The following is a 21609-nucleotide window of genomic DNA, read 5'->3' as shown; positions in this document are numbered from 1 at the left end:
ATTAGTACTTAAGAGAATAACCTATCTGCTAACCTTAGGTCAAGTAGGAGTGAATTCCATCTTGCATAACTATGTCCCCAGCTATCTATCCAGCCTAATCCTCAAAATGGGAAGCTTCATGAGAAGTGTTGTTGGACTACTCTCACCCATGCAGACCAAAGGATAATTCCGAATAAACAGGAGTTCATAGTAAACTCAGGATTAAAATTGAACTATCCTAGGTCATCGAATTTGAAATAGTCAGTTTTAATAGTAAACGGTCGTTATAAAGAAAAATGACTATTTCAAGGTTCGATCTTAAGCAAACTCATTACATAGAATGTCCCTACTCACATGTCTCTACATGAATGATTTTGGGATCACATCATTTGTATTAGTATACAAAGTGGGTCACATTCAATAGCGTCACCAGGATGAGGTACTCAATCTCATTTATATACTCATAGACCATTTTAGTTATATACTAAAATTGATCCACTTTTATGTCTCAACATAAAGTTAAAGTATTCATATTATAGCCAAGGATTCGTTTATTGGATTTTTATAACAGAATGCAATATCAATAACAATTTATTGAATGAAATACTCAATAATACTTTTATTGATAAAAAAAATCTGTTAATATTTACGAACTATGAGTTTTAGAACATTCCCAACAGTCATCCTATGACCTTTCATATCGAACAAACAACTACTTTTGTCCATCCTCCAATAATATACGAATGAGTAAAATTAAAATTTTGAGTTTTGTTAAACTCTTGTTAGTAAATCTCGTTTATTTCTCTTGTTTCTTCCTCTCGTTAACAAGTTTCTTATTTTCGTGCATTTTTCTCATTTATATATCTGACACCATTTTTTCTTCCTCTCGTTAGACTAGCCTCACTTTTGTTTCTTCTTCTCGTCTATCTATAGCAGTCATAATACCACAAACAAATCGTTCCTATCACTTAACACGACTCGTACGATTTAAGGAAATGAGAAACAACACAGTGCATGTGTATACTTACTTGGAGTGTGAAATTACTTGTATGTGTTGATTAAACAATGATTATAACGTTACAATATTCGTATTTTTGGAAAACTTTGCAGCTTGATGCTTAAGAGTTTTTTTTAGAGAGAACAGATGTATGCACTCGAAATACCACTTTTACGTTTTGTTATCTTAATGAAACTTAGTGTGCACATGACTTTTCTTTAAATTGATTTGAGAGAATTTTGGGTTTGTCAGTTCACTTTCTCAAAGTATTGAAAATTCGTACAACGACCATTAATTACATGAAAATTGGCAGAAAATTGATAGCTGGTAAAGAACGAAATGCAAAAACAAGAGAAAAGAAGATGAAGTGAGAGGAATGAGAGAGTTAGACTGAAAACTAAAATTTAAAACATTTGATTTATGTTTGATGAAGAACGAGAGGAAGGCACGACAGGAGCGAGTCCAGAACAAGAGGAATGTGTGTGAACTTGGGTTGCGTGTGTGCTAGCGAGCGATTTAACAAGAGGAAAACATGAAAGGAACGAGTCCAAAATGAGAGGAATGTGCGAGAATTTGGGTTGCGTGCATGCTAGCAAGCGATTTAACGAGAGAAAAACATGAGAGGAACGAGTCCAAGACGAGAGGAATGTGTAAGAATCTGGGATGGGTTCATGCTAGCGAGCATTTTGGGGCCTAAACGAACATTTCACATGCGGTTGACATCATCAGAGATCGATTTTCGAGTGTTTTTGAAAGGTAGGCCAAATTTTAAGTGGGCATCAAAATTTGACCCACTTAAACAATTTTTTTATAGAAGTATATCATTGATAAACTAGTATCAACGATAGAGTTTATCACTAATACTCTATCAAGGTAGACTTTATGGGCGATACGATGTATCGTCAATAAACTCTATTAGTGATGTGATGTTCGTCAATAAACTATCCTATATGAGGTTTTATCGGTACACTCTATTAGTGACTATGACTTATAAGTTATAAACTCGTATTGTTTAGAATCTATCAATGATAACCAGTGATAATTTCACAAATCATATAGAAATCTATCAATATAGAATGCTACTTATAAAGTTTTATTACCTACTTTAAGGTTAGTTTAGTTACAGTTAATTGTTTCTAGTTCTTATCATTGCTTTGAAAAAAAGATTGCATTAAAAACTTTAATGAAAGAGGTGGAGAAAATAAATATGGAGTAAAAAAAGTGAGAAAATGAAGAAAGAAAAACAAAAAGAAAAATATTTACTTTAAATCTATCAATGACAAAAGAGATGGAATATAACTTGTGCATTGTGATTGAAATCTATCTGTCATATTAGCCTATTATTGATAAATCTAGGTTGTGAATTAAAAATATGTTATCAATAGAATTCTATTATCGATAAAATTCTAACTATGAAAAAAAAGATAAAAGCTAATATAAGCATAGTTCAATTGACATAAGACGTAGACTTTTATTGAAAAAGGTTAAAAGTTCAAATCCCACAATTATTATACTTAAAAAAACATAGAATACCAATAAAACAACAAGAAGGATAGGAAAAGAAACTTGTAAAGAAGCAAAAATTCAACGAAAACCATATGTAACTAAAGAAAGAGAATATTTTACAAAATCGAACATTTGATAAAGATGAGCGAAAACAAGACAAGATTAAAAAAAAAATCAATGTTAACTAAAAATGAGAAAGAATACGAACAAAAACAACAAAATAGATCATTTGGAGAAAAATGTATAATAGCAATAAAAATAAAATCATTAAGGAGATTTGAAAAAATTGTCATATTTGCAATTCTTCAAAAATGTTGTTATACACCTGAAGGTTGTTTTGAATAATTGGAGTGTTTAATTTAGAAAAACAAGTTATTTTGAAAGAAATTGGAGTGTTTGACAATTACTTAAAATGGTTTTTCAAGTGTATTTTAATCAATTTTCGTCAAAAGTGTATAAATAAAAATGAACATTGTGAATTTTTTTTCCTAAGTCAATCTAAACGAACCTATAGTCTATCACTCATTGACCTTGAAGGATGAATCTAAATTTTGCTATATCTATTAATTATTTTACACTATACTGTATTTACTAATACTTGGACGTGATCAATGGCAAATACCCTAGCATGTGTGTAGTCATTGAATCCAATTTCTCATCATCAATGGCACCAAAAGGCCCAATGAGGCCCATTGGGCTGACCAAAGCCCATTTACGATCTAAGCCCTAAAATATTTATTTGGGGGATATGGAGGAGGAATAACTTTGGGAGTGGCATTTTCTTCCCTCTATATAACACGTAACGGCCACATCTTCGTGTCATATCCTTCCTTTCTCTCACTCTCATCTCATCTGAACCCTAGCTTCGATCTCCCTCACCAACGAGGGCTTTTGGACCACCAACACTACTTCGGTACGCTTTTCTTGGTCACCACCATGGCGGAGGAAGTCGTTGTAGCTACCGGAGCGGCGAGCCCCGAGCCCTTGGATCACAAGCGCAAGCTTGCAGATTTGGACAACGAACGCACTGAAGCCCCCGAGGAGAACCATGCCGAGCCCAATGAAGAGTCTGCTGCTCCCGATACCACCGACGTTGCCACTTCTGACGAATCGGAGGCCAAGCGCCCTCGGCTCGACGGGAAGCTCGAGGAGAATGGTACTCTTCTTTCTTACTTTCTTATTGTAGCATTGTGAGGCAATTTATGCTTTTATGCTCTTGAAATCCATGGAAACATCGGATGTGTATTTGTGGATTTTCTATGTCACTTTCCGTCTACTTCTTGAAGTATGAGGTAACTGCTCGCGGAAAAAACTGGACGATTTTCCTAGTGAATATGTTTATTTCCCTTGGATCGTTACCCGTTTGGAGCCAAGAATTGTATGGAACTCTACTTTCTACTGCAAACGTCACGGGTCCCTCGAGATTTCTACAACGAAGTGGAACAATATTCTTCGAGATTTATAACCGAATAAGATTTTCCTTCCCAGCCCATCATGAAATATGCCTGATATCCAACTAGATAGATATGCATATGTTATCCTGCTGCCTCGTATCAGGCGTTAGATACTTTTAGCATACTAATGTCCTATGATTCTTATTTGCGGTTTCTGTGTATTAATGCCTTTTCCCTATTATTCATAGAAAGATGGGAAATGTTAGTTCAACATTGAAGTTATCCTATTGGATTCTTTGGTTCGGAGTGAACATTCTGACATGTGCCCAACAAGAATGGACACGTATTCTGTGTGGTCAACATATTTCCAATATCAAGTTTCCAGTATTGTCCAACAAGTGTCCTAGTTTGATATGTGTTGGCCATGGAACACGGATAATGTAATTCTACCAAAGATTATGTAAGAGGAAGAGTGAAAAGGAACATGGATTTTGGACTCAGAAATCACATAAGTTTCCTCTTGGAAAAGCTGGCTGAATTCATCTGCTTTCCATTTCCTGCCCTGGAATTTAAGTGCAGATCCCTTTGTCTAGATGTAGAAATTTTCATACAACATGTTAAAATCCATCCCCTTTCTAACCGTGGTGTTAATGTTTCTTCATAAAATAATCATTTCTGGTTGGTTATGTTAGATCTATAATTTGAGTTTTGACATTGGGTTATGGTTAAAAAGGTTCTTTGGTGAGGTGCTTGACAAGAATTCAATCCTTCTGTTTTGTTTGCGTTAATTTACTGTTTTACTCTTGATGATTTAATCGATGTTTTATGAAGGTAATATATGATCATTTATTCTTTCTGTAAAATACAACGTCTTAGTGTTTTGTTTTCTTTACAGCTAGTGAGAATGGGCATCAAGAAAATAAGCAAGAAGAGCTGGTGGATAAGGAAGACAATAAACAATCATCTGAAGAGGAACAGCCTGCTTCAGTGGAGGAGGTACCTGAAAAAGAGGAAACGGAACAACTTGCTGCAGAGCCTCATGAAGCAGGTGATGCTCAGGATTCTGCTGTTGAGATCTCTCAGGAGGACAAATCTGAAGAACTCTACAAGGAGGAAAGTCAGCCTGCGGAAGTGAAGGCTGAACTGCCAGTGCAGGAAGAGGATGTTTCTAATGCTGAGCAAGATCAGCCTCCATCGGAGGCCGAAACAACTACCTATAAAATGGAAGTTCCTAATAGTAAGGTGTGAACTTGCGAGATATCTGATTATATGATTCTAGGACTGTTGTTCAAGCTTGATGTTGAGTTTGTTTATAGGCTTTTTAAACAATATCTTTCCAGCCTTTGCCTCAAGTTAATGCTATTAATTATTATTCAGGTTGGTCTTTGAGCATGTAGAGTGTATCTAATAGGGCCATTGACTGAAGGTCCTAATTTTCAATATTGTGTCTAATAGGTTGCTGGATTATGAGATTTTTTAAAGTTCAAGGGCCCATCAAACACAAAATTAATTGTATGGGGATGTATTAGTTCCTTTTGAAAGTTTTTTATTTATTATTTTTTTTTTGAAGTTTAGGAATCAAATAGATTTAACTTTGAAAGTTCAAAGATCAAACTTACAGTATGATCTATCATTTTCCCTATAGATACACTGCAAATATAATGGCTATGCCTACCTGTCTTTCAATCTTTTTAATTATTCATTCAATGGAATGTATGACAGACAGATGGATTCTGAAGAAAACATGGCTCGGATATTAAAAATTGTACTTTTAATCCATCTACAAATTTTGCTGGAATTTCATATGACAAATGTTGGCCTTTATACTGCAGGTAGGTGTTCTCATTGGCAAGGCTGGGGATACGATTCGATACTTGCAGTACAATTCTGGTGCGAAGATTCAAATCATGAGGGATGCTGAAGCGGATCCCAATCGTTTAACTAGACCTGTAGAAATAATTGGAACTTCAGAAAATATAAAGAAGGCAGAGGAGTTGATCAATGCTGTGATTGCAGAGGTTTGCATTTTTTAATATCATTTTTGTTTTTCTGCCATTATCCTTGCCTATTTCCATTGCTCTTGATTTTTTTTTCTGTATATCACTCTTTAGTATCTGTTTGTAGTTTATTGTCCTGATATTAACTTCTTGATTAAATTTTGTTTTCTCATAGGCTGATGCTGGTGGATCTCCATCCCTTATAGCCAGAGGCCTTACTTCTTCGCATTCTATAGCAACTGCTGAACAGATTCAGTTACAAGTTCCAAATGAAAAGGTTTGGAATCCATATTTTATGTGGATATCTTTTCGACTGCTTCTGCCATTCACTTACCTGAAATTTCCGTCCCTAGGTTGGTTTAATTATTGGAAGAGGTGGGGAGACTATTAAAAGTCTGCAGACCCGATCTGGTGCACGTATACAGGTAGTTGATATGTTGCAAGTCTATCTTTATGGTACATGTTAATTTATTTTTATGATCTAATATAGTCATCATTTATGACTTGTTTGTTTTCCATGTAGTTGATACCCCAAAATCTTCCAGAAGGAGATGAATCCAAGGAAAGGACTATAAGAATAACTGGTGATAAGAAGCAGATTGAAATTGCTACAGACATGATAAAGGAAGTTATGAATCAGGTATGCTTTTAATAGCTTACCTTTTCTCAAGACATTTTGGTTCTTATATATCCATATTTTTACTTGAGTTTTTGACTCTGATGTTTGGTATCATAAATGCTTTTAGCATGTTATATTCCCCCAATATTGCTATGAATTGTGTTTATTTTATCGTTCTTATTATTGTTTTTGCATTTGAATTATTAGTATGTATTTTCTGTTTCATGCATAAGATCTCAGTGTCTATGATCATGTTTTTATCTTAATGGCTCCATCTTGTGTGTGCACAAGTTCTGTTTTACATTTTTTTCCAATTGACTAATGAATATTAAGTTATATGCTGATTGGTGATTTACATTCTTTTCTGAATGTTTTTTTACATACAGCGGCTTTGGTACTATTGATACATTTTGCAAGTCTTGTCTGAGACTAGAGATAAGGTTTTGAATTAACAGCGTTAATATTACAGGCTAATCTGCTCAGTGTCAGAGAAGCAAAATATTAGCATCTATATGCTATGTGATGTAGTTCTATCTGAGGAAGTGTTATATATTTTTATTCACTTGATGACATTGGATCAGTACTAGATTCTTTTCAATCATGCTGGTTGAGTATATAAATCTGACCAGGTTTAACAATCACTGCTATGAGAAACAATATGCAGATTTTGTATGGTATAATGTTCTTTAATGGGATTGGGGAAATCTCTTGACGGGTGATCCTAATAGCTTGTGAAATCAATGAATGGTCTATGAAAAGATCACATGAATGTTCTAGGAAAGATCATATACTGAAATCCAAGATGCCGGTTGACATAATTTATCTATCATAAAGGTGTCAAACTCGAATTGGTTGGCTTTAAAACTGCAGATTACAATATTGCCTTTTCCATGGGGCCGACATTGCTTTCTTGGTGTAGCAATAGACAACTTCTATTCACTCCCATCCACCGAAGAGAGGTATCAGGCATTAAATCTCGCGATTGCAGGATGTTAATAGTTGGTAAGATTGCTTCAAGATTTCACACTAAGAATAATTGAGTAAGAATGTATTGCATTAACCTTAGTGCTCATTAGTGGAGCCATTTTCTATGCTTGAGATTGTGTTGGAAGAAAGTAATGCCTGGTTGAAGTCATGATACTTTCATTTGCATGGGACCTAGTATTCAAAGCTGATACCATTGCTGAGACATCATAGGCACGAAGATTTGGTGCATGCCACTCTAACTCCACTATAGCAACAAATTCACTTTGAACTAATGACAAACCAATGCCAATGCAATTATTATTATCTTTTGTACTTTTTTTTTTACCTGAATGATCTGTCTGATGCGATGCGACAGTGAAATGCTCAGCATATGTTGGTACTACTTCAGAATGAAAGAGTTAAAGATTTAGTTGTGAAGTGGATGCTGATGTATCTGGCATATGTTTAGCAGAATTACTATCTATTTGATGAACAGAACAACGTATGTGTGAGATGCCTGAGTACAAATGTTAAGCTTTCTCAGACGCATGATTTTGTCATCCTTAGACTTCTGCGCTTTCCATCCCTTTTTTAAAACACTTTTCAAGTTTGTTAATGTTGTGCAGATTTGAGGGCATGTTTTGTTAGGTGTAATTTGTCTACTTCACAACCTTCTGCATTATGTATGGTCAGTTGTAATTGGCAATCTTTATCTTTTAACTTTAGATGCCATGCTAAACTGGGTGCTTCCTGTTCTAATATTTACGAATGCTTTTGGCTACAAATTCCTCCTGTTAAAAGATTGGTATGACTTTAGGATGCTGTTGGTACATATTCCCTTGCATGCATTGGGTTACAATGATATGATATTTCTGGTATTTTCTTGGTTTGATTCTCTTTAATATAATCTGTATGAAGCTTTCGTCTGCTTCTCATTTCTTCTTCTTGAACATCTGAATGGCAATATGTTGTGTTCGTAATATTTAAGCGTCAACTTACTTTATGTGGCTATATGACGCCAGGGCCCTCACTAATGTTCTTGAACAAGAGATTTCGTTCAGCATACCATGTTCAAGCTGTTCATTTTCTCCAGTCTACTTGCATATAATTGAATCTTACAATAAAATTTTCCTGTCTACTCACTCATCTCTTTGTTTATCCTTGGAGTAGACTGTGAGGCCTTCATCGCACTCCACTGGTTTTAACCAACAGGCTTACCGGCCCCGTGGACCTGGTGGTCCAACTCAATGGGGTCAACGGGGTCCTCATCCTTCACATCCAGCAGCATATGATTACCCACACAGAGGGCCTTATCCATCTCATAATACTCAGTATCAGCATCATCCTGGCTTTGGAAACTATCCCCAACAAATGGGCGGTCCTCGAAGCAGCTATAGTTCTGGTTGGGAGCAAAGGCCACCCCCCAGCATGCAGGGGCCACCACCAAGTTCGGGTGGTTACGACTACTATGGTCAAAGAAGCCACTATTCAGATGCTCCACCTTCTCATTTTCCCGGTGCTATGCCTGCACATGCTCCTGGCCCTTCTCCCGCCCCGGCTCTCGGTCCACCACAATCCCAGTCCGGTTACAACTATAGTCAGCAACAAAGTCAAGGTTATGGACATGCTGCGCCTTATTCTCAGGCAGCTCCACATCAGAGCTACGGCCATGGATACGAACAGAAGTATGACCATCATGCTTCAGTGCAGAATCCATATGGTGGACATGGGAATGCTCAACAACATTATCCACAGGCTGGTGCTCAACAGGTTTACCCTGGACAACAACAGTATGATAATAAGCCTCCATCATATGGTGTTCCAGCACAAGGACCACCTCCTCAGTCTTATGGTGCTCCTCGGGTTGGTCAGCCTGCAGAGCCTTATCAAGGTGGCTCCGCCCCAGCTTCATATGGACAAAATATGCAACCTCAACAGACATATCCATACCCAACTGGTGGTTCTACCCAGCAGTATCCTCCCTATGGCACTGTACCAAGCACGGACGGTTACAATCAGGCGCCTGCTGCTTCTGCCACTGCCGGTTACTCGCAGCAGTATGGTCAACCTGGTGTGCAGCAACCATCTGCTTATGGACAACAAGTGGCTCCCGCTGCGGCATATGGGCAGTATCCAACCTCCCAGCAGGGTTATCCAGAGCAGGCTGCTGCAAATGCTGCTGCTGGGTATGCTGCATACCAAGCACCTCAGGATCCCACAGCATATAGCGGAGCCACAGCAGCTGCAGCAGCTGCTTATACCGCTCCAGCCAGTGGGCAGCCAGGTTATACTCAACAGATGGCGACTCAGCCAACCTATGATCAGTCAATTCCGCAATCAGGTGGGTACGGAACTGTGCCTTCAAGTGCTCCTGTAGGTTACGGGAAGAGCGTGTCACCACAGCCACAACCTGGGTATCCGCAGTATGATTCTACTCAAGTTTATGGGGCAAATCGTTAAAAATTTTGATAAACTAGGTTTAGGGTCGTTGGTTAAGGAAGGAGTGTAGTAGGGGAGGGTGTTACTATATTGAAGTGTTGTTGAACTTGTTGAATCCGCTGTTGTAGGGAACATCATCTGTTGTATTTGCATTGCTTATCGACCAAGTTATTAAAAGAACGTTTCGGTTTTTATAGTAACATGAAAGTAAGCACCTTGTTCATTAATGGATACATTAGAATGCTTATCATTTCATCCCTCTTTATTTTGATGGTTCTGCGTTTATTGTTGGTTGGTAATATAATTAGAACATCTTAATTTGGTGTCCTAAAGTCCAATAGGGATCAAACCCAAGGGGATTTTTCTTTTAAAGCAATATAATTTAATTAAATAGTGTAAAAAATGATTTGAGTTGAAAACTATTCTCAATGAATACATAGAATAAAAAAAGGACAAAATATTGAAGGGGGGAGAAAGTAAATTAACCTACAAAGGTATAAGGAAATATTTTATGTACATGATACAAAATTAGTGAGAACTCGTACACGAAACCTTATCTTTAAAATAAAAAATATATAAAAAAAATTCTAAATGCATCTTTGCTCCAAATCCAACATTTAATTATTATTATTTTTTAAAAAAATTACCATAAGTTTGTAATTTGTTTTTTAAAGTAGATTATTCCATTCTCAAAGAATAATGAGATGAGATTTGAAGTTATACGAGGTATACTGAAAAAATAAACCGCAATTTACTTTCTTTCCTTTTGGATTTTAAAACTCATAATTAATTTGGATCATCTTTTAATTTGCATTGTGAGCGAGATCGAGTACCAGAAAACGAGACAACACAAGATCGAGTGTCAAAAAGCAAGAGTAAAAGAGTGAGACGGCGAGAGAAAGGAGAGAGGAGAGCTAAAGTGTAGGAGCGAGAGCAAGAAAGCCCATTCCACGCGTGCCAAAGTTCATTTTTATTATTTTCAACCAAATTTGATTTCAACAACAAAATGGGTTCATCCATCCTGCAAACCGTATATCTATATATATATTTATACATATATATCTGCCAAACTCCTACAACCACTAATGGAAATTTCGTCCTCCTTCATTCCGTCCCTTCATCTTCACCCTTTCCCTCCAAATCCTCTCGCGGTCGCCATTTCCAATTCCGGCCGACAACTCTCCCGAATTAAATCTTTGACACAGTCACCGACGGATACACCGCCGTCAAAAATCAAATTAGTTTCCAAATTTCGGTACAAAAACCGCCCAGCTTTTGCCGAGAAAGATGCTTTTCCTTCATCTTTACCACTTCACACCAAGAACCCTCATGCCATCTACGAGGACATTCAAAGATTTGCTCGGAAAAATAAACTCAAAGAGGCACTTACGATTATGGACTATTTGGATCAACAAGGCATCCCAGTTAATGCGACTACATTTTCTTCTCTTATTACTGCTTGTGTTAGAACCAAATCGATGACTGATGCGAAACAGATTCACGCGCATATTCGGATAAATGGACTTGAAAACAACGAATTTCTGCGTACAAGGCTTGTGCATATGTATACTGCTTGTGGGTCCTTGGAAGATGCACAGAAGCTGTTCGATGAAAGTTCTAGCAAGAGTATTTATCCTTGGAATGCGTTGCTTAGAGGCACCGTAATGGCGGGTCGGCGGGATTATCGTAGCATTCTATCGACTTATGCAGAAATGCGAAGACTGGGGGTTGAATTAAACGTTTACTCTTTTGCAAATATCATTAAAAGCTTTGCAGGTGCATCGGCGTTTACACAGGGGCTCAAGGTCCATGGCCTTTTAATTAAAAATGGATTGGTCGGCAGTTCAATTCTTGGGACAAGTTTGGTTGATATGTACTTCAAATGTGGTAAGATCAAACTTGCTCGCCAGGTGTTTGAGGAAATTACCGAAAGAGATGTTGTGGTTTGGGGATCAATAATTGCTGGTTTTGCTCACAATCGACTCCAAAGGGAAGCTTTGGAATATACGAGGAGGATGATAGACGATGGTATTAGACCGAATTCAGTTATATTGACGACGATTCTTCCTGTTATTGGAGAAATATGGGCCAGGAGATTAGGCCAGGAAGTCCATGCTTATGTTATAAAGACAAAAGGTTACTCCAAACAGATATTTATTCAGTCTGCTTTGATTGATATGTATTGCAAGTGTGGGGACATCGGTTCGGGTAGAGCGGTTTTTTATGCATCCATGGAGAGGAATGCTATATGTTGGACTGCTTTGATGTCTGGTTATGCTTTAAATGGCAGGCTAGAGCAGGCTGTAAGATCAGTTATTTGGATGCAGCAGGAAGGATTTAGACCGGACGTGGTTACTGTTGCAACGATTCTTCCAGTTTGTGCTGAATTGAGAGCTCTGAGACCAGGAAAAGAGATTCATGCCTACGCTTTGAAGAATTGCTTCCTACCGAATGTATCTATTGTTTCATCCTTGATGGTAATGTACTCAAAATGTGGAGTAATGGACTATTCTCTGAAGCTTTTCAACGCCATGGAGCAAAGAAATGTGATCTTATGGACAGCAATGATTGATTCATACATAGAAAATGAGTGTCCACATGAAGCAATTGGTATATTCAGAGCGATGCAGCTATCGAAGCATCGACCAGATACCGTTACCATGGCTAGAATCCTCTATGTATGCAGTGAACTAAAGATGCTGAAGATGGGGAAGGAGATACATGGACAAGTCTTGAAGAGGAAATTCGAGTCGGTCCATTTCGTTTCTGCCGAATTAGTGAAGTTATATGGGAAATGTGGAGCAGTAAAAATGGCAAAAATGGTGTTTGAGGCAATTCCTGTGAAGGGGTCAATGACATGGACCGCCATTATTGAAGCTTATGGAGACAATGGAGAGTTTAAGGAAGCAATTGATCTGTTTGACCAAATGAGGTCCTCTGGTATTTCTCCAAACCATTTCACTTTCAAAGTGGTTCTATCTATTTGTAAGGAAGCTGGTTTTGTTGATGATGCAATGCGCATCTTCAAGCTAATGTCTGTTAGGTATAAGATTAAGCCATCTGAAGAACATTACTCTTTAGTCATTGCTGTTCTTACTCGGTTTGGTCGAATCGAGGAGGCTAGAAGGTATATACAGATGAGTTCTTCATTTTCATAAGTTTTATTTTTGTGTTTTATCCATTATTGAGCTGAGCTCCTTGATTAATTATTTGAATGCAACAAAATGCAAATGTGCACATATACATCTGTTTTTTATGTATTGTATATGTTGACCTTTTTGTGTATATTTCTTAAGTTTGGGAGAATTGAAGGATAAATCTTCAAATTATGTGACTAATTTGGCTTTTTTCCTCCCTTCTGTGAGTATAATATAGATTGAGGAAATAAACTTTTGATGTCAAGGAAGATAATGAGTACATTTATGCCTTTTTCTTACCAACTTGATCTTGTTGCTCCAGGCAACAAGCATGCATGAACCTTTTCATGAAGTATGTGTCTAGAGAACCCAAAGTCTCGATAGTTAGCTTTCGATTTTTCGGTTAAAAAATGTCGATGAAGACATGCGTGTCCACTATTACTTTTGGTTGTCATGAGTTTTCAATTATGGACAAAGATATTTTTACTTGGTCAATTCTAACAGCAAATTTATTTCTTGAAGGTAAAACATCATTTTCATCCTTACTCTCACACGTCGGATTTTAGTCCTTAATCTTAAAGATAGTCACAAAAGAAAAAAAAGAAAAGAAAAACATTATCACCTTTCCACTATATATGTCAGAAACATATTCAGAGTGTATTACTTGCATGAAATTGAAAAGTGTTATTATTATTTAATATGTTTTGATAAGATTTGGTTTTGAATCTATTGGAAATATAGTTATTAAAATCCAACATTTAAAAGTACAAAAATTAAAATTGAATATATTTAAAAGTACAGAAACTAAAATTGAATTAGTTTCAAAGTATAGGATAAAAATGACATTTGTTCAATTTGCTTTGATTGATATGAATTGCAAATGCAAGTGCGGGAAGATTGGTTCCGGGTAGAGCGGCTCTTTATACATCCACAAAGAGGAATGCTATCTATTGAACTAGTTTGATGTGTGGTTATGTGATGTGAATATTTTGTGTTGCATGCAAGTGTACATGGTCAAGTTATAATATTAAAACGGTTTGTAAGGTCGAGTATCGTCTTTTGGGATCAAATTAATAAGTTATTTGTTTAGCTATCTTAGAATTGTATCAATTTTAGCTAAGAATTGAAATCGAGTTTGGATTTTTGGTTTTATAAACAATAAAAGACAGCAAAAAAAGTGTTAAAATCTGATAATAGACGTGTTATAGGGTATTGAATCTGTTAATTATTTCATTACATCTATTTTAGCCAATTCATAGAATCATGTATAAACATTATGCCTAAATCTAGAAATTGAATTAAGGAGCAAGGCATTGTTGTCATTAACAATTTTCACTCTTAACCTAACTATTAACATGATAGATTAATAACGATTTAATGATATAGATCTGGTAAAACATTAAATCTCTCAATTAAACATTCAACCTAACAATTATCAATTGCCAATCAATAAGAATGAAAATGATACCATTAAAAAGCAAATTGTTCAACAAACATCTATGAAAAGAACTAAATTCAATCTAAATTCGTAACAACTTCATCAATACCCTAAAACAGCAAGTTTAGCCACTCATAGGTTGCAAAAACATATTTTCATAAATCAATTCAAGCATAAGATTAAGAGAAAGAAAAGGGAACCAAAGAACCCTCCAAGCTCGCCTCAATCGTCACCTCGGAAACTCGAATGATCTTTAAAATATCCACAAGATTCTCTAAATTTGAAGCATAAACTCTATTTTAGGTCTCAACTTTTGTTCTTTAGCCCTCAATTCGGTTAGAATCTTCCTTCTATTAGGTAAGAATGGTGTCCAATTATATGGAGGATGAGAAATTTAGAACAAAATCCTTGCCAAAATTAGCAGATTTTCAAATAAGAAAAGACAACGTTGCTACGCTCAGACACAACATTGCAACGCTGGTCTGATTTTGTCGTAGCGTTGCAACGCGCTATGCTATTTGTAGCGTTGCGACGCTGCTTCCTCAAGTGCAGCTACTGCCTTTGAGAGTATATCTTCGCTTCACGTCGTAGCGTTGCAATGCTACAACCAATGTTGCAACGCTCCCTTGCCCTTTGGTTTCTTTAGCATTTTTCCTTTCTTTTTTTCACTCTCTTTGGTCCATTGCTCGATTTTTGACTCTTTTAAACCTGATTTAGTCCCTTTTTACTTATTTTAGATATAATTCACTTCTCAATCATAAATCTTGGAATTCACTAACAACACATCAAATTTGATAAAAACACATTAAAAACCATCCTAAATCTAAGACACATAACGTACATTTTGTGTGTGTTTCAATAGGTTTTAAATGACAATAATGAGAATTTCCCCCCATTTTATGAAAGAAGGAAAAAAACAATTAATGTCAAAATAGTATAACTCAACTTGTATTAAGTATGTACCTTGAAAGTCAAAGCAAACATAACTAACTAGTATATAACCATGAGATATGTGATTAGAATCTTCTTACCACTAAAAAAAGGCATGTACCTTGAAACTCCATCCTACATACCGATTCCCTATATAGTAAAAAAAAATTAAATAAATAAAAAAGAAAATAAAAAAGAGAAAATGATAAGTATTAAATTGATGAGATTTTTGTAAAGATGGCCCAAATTAGGGGAGAAAAATGAGATTTGCTTTGTTTTTTAAAACTAAGGTATCTTGAACCTTTGTTGACGTCAAATTTGGGTGAAATTACCAAAAGGAAACCCTCGTACACGTAGAATGACCTTTATCATGTACTCTCGCTCTCTTGCTCCCTCTCTTTTCTAGGGGTGTTCATATGACCCGACAACTAGAACAACTTGGACTACCCAACCCAAATTATAAGGGTTGGGTTGAGTTGGTTTAAAATTTGGGTTGTGTTGGTTTTTTTCTTTTTTAGGTTGGGTTGGGATTATAAAAAATTCGGGTTGACCCAACCCAACCCGAATTACTAATATTAATATAATTATTTACGTTTTAGCCTTTTAGGGTTTTAACTTCAAGTGTGAGTCTGTGACTATGTGATCCCGACGCCGATCTCTTTGTCTCTCAACCTTCTCTTCTCAGTTCTGGTTGTTGTCGTTCGTCATTGTCTAGTCGTTCTCTTTGTCATCATTCGTCATTCATTGTCGTTCTCTCTGGCTAATTTCAAGGTTAGTAACACATTATCCCCTTCTCTCTGGTCGATTTCGAGTTTCTTCATTCAAGCCTTCTCTTCTCAGTTTAAATCACTTAAGTTTAATTTCAGATCTAAAATACATGTTTTCTGCCTTCTTCCCTGACATTTTATGTTTAATTTAAGATCTCCACAAGTTTTTGTTTTTCAAATTTCAGACTTCTAGTTCCAGTGGCCGATTTCAAGGTTAGTAAAAATGTAAATTGTCTATTGAGCTTCAAACAAAACAAAATGGCCAGGAAAATTTAACAAAAATACAAAATCACAACCCTAGCTTAAAAAGAATCACGAAATTGCTTAGTGCACTGCAAATTGTTGATTATGTACAAAAGATTGCACAACCTGACAACCCAATCCAATCTAACCCGAATTTTAAGATGTGGGTTGGGTACCCTACTCGGATCATTCGAGTAGTCAACCCGACCAACCCGAATTTTTGAGTTGGTCCAAAATTTACCCCAACCCAACCCAACTCAACCAATGTACACCCTACTTTTTCCTTTCTCACAGATTACTCTCTACTTTCTCATTGTCTCGCTCTCTCATTCTCTCTCACATTCCGTTCTCTTTGTGGTCTATAGCACAAACTGAAGTTAGTTGCGTCGGAGCTGCTTGTGTTGACTCGAGTCGAAGAAGGAGAAGAGAAAAATATCAAGGAAGGATAAATCCATAACTTCATATGGTCGTGACAACATCAGGTTAATTACATTATTATTATTTTATAAAAGTAGTGTATTTTTCATTTTCGACCTCTAAAATGGATCCACGATCAAAATTTTCCCAAATTGATGATACTCATGTGAAAAAAAAGAAAATATGTTTTTTTTTTTTTTTTTGGTTCTTATAATTTTGCAGGGAATCATATTAATAATTGTTTGGAACCCAATGAATTTTAATAAGATATAAACTAATAAAAGAAAATAAAATTTATCGTTGAGATATTTAGAAGAAATGAAAAAAGAACTATTTTTGCAATAAACAATACAAACTAAATAAAATAAACCCTAGAGAGGCTGTCACTTTTTCATTCATCCTCTACACCCTTTCTAATTTTCTTCTCTCTTGATCTTCACCCTTGCCCTTCTAATTGGAAATCTTGCCAAATTCAACCTGATGATTTCAAATTCAATAGTTCCAAACAGGGAATTAAGAAGGTAATGGTAGATAGGTTGCAGTATCGAAGAGGAAGGTACAATGGCGAAGCTCTCAGGGTTGCAAAAGCAAGTGCTCAGTCTCTACAGAGCATTTCTCCGAGCAGCTCGTTCCAAATCCGCTGAAGATCGACGGCAAATCGAATCGATTGTCGCCGCCGAGTTCCGCCGAAACGCCAAGCAAATCGATCGTAAAAATTTCATCCACATCGAGTACCTTCTTCGTCGAGGTAACAAACAGTTGGATCAACTTAAAAGTCCTGGCACTGTTCGATTTTCGACTATCAATCCCCATTCTGAGCCTTGAAATTGTATGTACATTTCTTCGATTCTTCGCTATGGCTGTTCTCGGTTCTGATAGGATCGATTTTGAACCCTAGAAAATAAACTGCGATCGATTTGCTTTTTTACCTCCTGAATTTCAGATTCGCAATTTTGCTGGTGGATCCTCATCTGATAATGAAATTTTTTATTCATGATCTTGCTTTTCAGTGACGATCAATTTCGCAGCATGCTTCAAATGTTTGAAAATGGAGACAATGGGATTTTCTTAGTTTGTAAGCTTAAGGTATGAATTGTAGTTTAGTGTCATAAAAGAATCGTATGAATTTTGTCTAAATATTTTTGCAATTTTGTCACACGTTTATGGAAAAAGCATAATCTTTTGGCAGCTCTCTGGCTTAAAATCAATAATTGGATTAACACAAACACAGTGGGAGCTATAATTTTATCAATTTAAATTTCACTGAACCAAATGACTCAAATGTTACATAGTCTACTAAATGATAATCATTCATAACTTATGAAGATTCAAGGATTTAATTGATATAATTATTAGTTAAGAATTTTAAATGATTTGGCCTATGAAATTTAAGAATATAAATTGATTTTTCCTCCTAAAATGAATTACCATTTTAGATCTAGAAGTTGTTAACTTTTGCACAATAAAACAATTTATATCCCTGACATGGGTCGGTACCTATGAGAAGTATTAGTAAACTTTAGTTGATTTTAATTAATTTCCAACATTTAAATTTTATATTTAGTCGTTGTCTTTAATTAATTTCTAGCTTTTAAGTGTTAAATTTATGTCTCCATAATTATGAAGATGCATGGAAAGGTGGTTGAAAAGATAAGTCTGCAATTAATAGAGTTGAATTAAAGATGATGGTGGTTGGAAAAATGGAGGTTGATGGATGGTGGATGGAAGATAGTGGTTGGAAGATGAAGAACTCTTTTAATGTTTTATTTTGTTTTTTTCTACTTTACATTAAATAGGTTTAGAATCTCTATCTATAAGACTATATAAAGTCTTTTCCCCATCCATTTGTAATAAGAATTTGATGAATGAAATTTGAGATCTTATATTTGAGACTTTTCCCTTTGAATTTTGCAATTCTTGTGATAGAATGCATGTGAGCCCGCTCTTCAATCTAACCTTGATCAAGTTGATTCTAGAGAGACTCAATCTAGAACAAGAATTCCCAATCTTGTTTCTAGATCTTCAATCAAGAGGTAATCTAATTCTAGCATTTTCTCGGGGTTGAACTTAATCGTATAGAGGGAGGTGTTAATTTCTTAGATTCAAAGGTTTTTGTTACATAATAGCTTGAGTCTTTGGACTGTGGGTTAGAGTTGCCTTAGAGTTACCTTATCATTTGGTATCAGAGCATATGTTGCATTTTTGTGGCTACTCTATCATTGATTCTATCTTTCTTCATTATTTTTATATTTTCATTCAAATTTCCAATTCTATTTATTTAGTTCTTTGTTGTTTTCATCCTTGTTCTTCATCAAATCCTATTTCAATTTAATTGATCAAATTTAGATCTTTGAAAAAAAAAAACAAAAAAAGTGAAGAAAACTAGAATTTTGTTCTTGCAATTATTCATGCAAATTGTGTGTTTAATCTTGAATATTTGAACCAATTTGAAATAATTGAGTTATAACATTAACTCTTTCTATTTCCTATCATTCCCTAGGTCAATTGCATGTTCATTTGAGTATCTTTACAACTTCTTGTCATTAAAAGCTGAAAACTAATTCAAATTTGAAATGGTTGACCTTTCTTCCTATCTCATTTTCTTTCTCATTGTAAACGACCAAATTTGACTGAGTCATTCAATAAAGTTTTAGATTAGCCGTATATTTTGAATTATTAAGAAGAGCTTTTCGTCAAATTCATTGCGTAATATCTTTTTATTCCATTTTTGTGACAGTTTTATTCGAAAAGTGCTTTGTATTTTTCCTTATTTGTTCGAGTATTTTCATAAATTGTCTTGTCTTGCTTATATTGAATAGTTCTCTATTTCAAGAATTGCTTATTCCACATGAGCTTACCCAATACATAATTTAGCCACTTTCCCAAATAGCCTACCTTCTATGTGCGTGAGTAGTGAACAATCCGTGAATTGAGTGTTTTGAGATCATGTTTCATCAAGGAAGAAATCACCATGAGAAGTACAATAACCATGAAAGTTTTTGGAAGACTTTTCGCAATAGTTTGGTTGAGTTACATCAAGCGGTTGATTACCTATCTAAATTGACTCAAGAATTGAATTTGCGAGACCAAAATTTGAAAAAGGTTAGTCCATCTACTGAAAGTATGCCCATTGTTGTGGTAGAGAGTGATAAAGTTCAAGATGACATACCTTGTGAAAAATTAGCTGATTGTATTATAACACCTAGTATTGAAGTTCATGTTGATGTGTTTGAGTTAGAGGAAAAGACATAAAAGACCAAAACAAAAGCATGTAGATTGATTGAATTGGAATCTTGTGAGAAAAAGAGTGAGAAAGAAAAACATGAGGTTAGTTTATGGCTTAGAGAGGAAAACGAGAGAAAAGTAAAAAAATATGAGCTTATTTGAGAGAGTTAGTGAGGTTAAATCTATTTTGTTTTCAAAACAAATTTTTTTTTTTTTTTATCTTCTATAAAAAAAAAACTTGTTTTCTAATGAGTGAGCTCAAACCATGTTTTCGTAGTGTTTCTTTTGAGTTCTTACATGAAGGCCAAAACACACTTATAAAGATGCTTGATTTAAAGATTGCTTCAAATGTCAACAATGATGTACAACATATAGACTTTAAGGCCAAATCATTTATTGAGAGGTACAACTCCACATTTGCTTCAGAATTCAATCATAGTAGCAAGCATAAGGTGTTCAAAGTGAGGAATTGGGTGTGGAGATATATTTGGAAGGATCGTTGTTATTTCTCAAAGAAACCCAAGTAGAATTCCATTGATGACTTGCATATGAAATCCCATGACTACAAGATTACTCTATAAGGCGAGGGAGATGTAAATTACTTTTTCAATGCCGCTGAATTTCATCCATTCGATGTAGGAGATACTTTTAGATTTGAGAACGAATCCTTTCGAGGAGGGAGAAGATGATATGGATTGGGACCTATGAGAAGCATTAGTAAACTTTAGCTGATTTTAATTAATTTCCAACATTTAAATTTTATAGTTATTTGTTTTCTTTAATTAATTTCTAGCTTTTAAGTGTTGAATTTATGTCTTCATAAGTAGATGCATGGAAGACGATGGTTGAAAGATGGAGGCCGCAATTAATAGAGTTGAATTAAAGGTGGTGGTTGGAAAGATGAGACTGTCATTAATGATCTTACATTAAAGATGGTGGTTGGATGATGGTGGATTGAAGATAATGGTTGGAAAATGGAAAACTCTTTTAATGTTTTCTTTTGACCTTTTCTATTTTACATTAAATAGGTTTAGAGTCTCTACACGGCTATATAAAGTATTCTCCCCATCCATTTATAATTAGAATTTGATTAATGAAATTTGAGATCTCATATTTGAGACTTTTCCCTTAGAATTTTGTACTTCTTGTGAATGCATATGAGTCATTCAATCTAACCTTGATCAAGTTGAGTGACTCAATCTAGAACAAGATTTTCCAATCAACTTGATTGAGTCACTTGATTGGAAAATCTTCTTTTAAATTGAGTCACTCCACAATCAACTTGATCAAAGTTAGATTGAATGACTGATTTCAAATTTCATTAATCAAATTATAATTACAAATGGATGGGGAGAAGGCTTTATCTAGCCTTAGAGATTCTAAAACTATTTAATGTAAAGTAGAAAAAGTAAAAATAAAACATTAAAAGAGTTCTTCATCTTCCAACCACTATTGACCATTCTTCAACCATCATCTTTAATATAATATCATTAATGACAGCCTTCATCATTCCAACCATCCTCTTTAATTCAACTCTATTAATTGCAGTCTCCAT

The 21609-nt window shown here is 35.3% G+C and overlaps 3 protein-coding genes across 6 annotated transcripts; all 3 read left to right on the top strand.

Moving 5' to 3' along the window:
* The first annotated feature begins 3248 nt into the window (after positions 1 to 3248).
* Positions 3249 to 10124, top strand: LOC120079940 (KH domain-containing protein). The gene is made up of 7 exons (XM_039034406.2): positions 3249 to 3638; positions 4772 to 5118; positions 5709 to 5894; positions 6049 to 6150; positions 6227 to 6298; positions 6397 to 6513; positions 8629 to 10124. Exons 1-7 carry the CDS (start codon positions 3419 to 3421, stop codon positions 9916 to 9918), a joined length of 2334 nt encoding a protein of 777 aa, XP_038890334.1. The 5' UTR covers positions 3249 to 3418; the 3' UTR covers positions 9919 to 10124.
* A 636-nt stretch (positions 10125 to 10760) lies between these two features.
* Positions 10761 to 13235, top strand: LOC120079065 (Pentatricopeptide repeat (PPR-like) superfamily protein). The gene has a single exon (XM_039033258.2). It carries the CDS (start codon positions 10983 to 10985, stop codon positions 13053 to 13055), a length of 2073 nt encoding a protein of 690 aa, XP_038889186.1. The 5' UTR covers positions 10761 to 10982; the 3' UTR covers positions 13056 to 13235.
* Positions 13236 to 17167: 3932 nt separating this feature from the next.
* Positions 17168 to 19076, top strand: LOC120079802 (uncharacterized). Of its 4 annotated transcripts, none has more exons than XR_016530103.1 (3): positions 17168 to 17577; positions 17840 to 17915; positions 18456 to 18735. XR_016530103.1 is itself a non-coding variant. In XM_039034206.2 (2 exons), exon 1 carries the CDS (start codon positions 17391 to 17393, stop codon positions 17652 to 17654), a length of 264 nt encoding a protein of 87 aa, XP_038890134.1. In that variant the 5' UTR covers positions 17225 to 17390; the 3' UTR covers positions 17655 to 17658; positions 17840 to 18017. The 4 variants fall into 4 exon arrangements, 1 of the variants encoding a protein (XP_038890134.1); XR_016530101.1 differs by having other exon boundaries at positions 17225 to 17658; XR_016530102.1 differs by lacking the exon at positions 18456 to 18735 and adding an exon at positions 18756 to 19076 and having other exon boundaries at positions 17295 to 17658.
* Positions 19077 to 21609: the final 2533 nt, after the last annotated feature.

This window comes from Benincasa hispida, chromosome 6 (assembly GCF_027475165.1).
Source record: "Benincasa hispida cultivar pf3 chromosome 6, pf3_genome.v1.1, whole genome shotgun sequence".
In the NCBI taxonomy this organism is placed as follows: Eukaryota; Viridiplantae; Streptophyta; class Magnoliopsida; order Cucurbitales; family Cucurbitaceae; genus Benincasa; species Benincasa hispida.
This window is presented reverse-complemented; position numbering and strand designations above follow the sequence as displayed.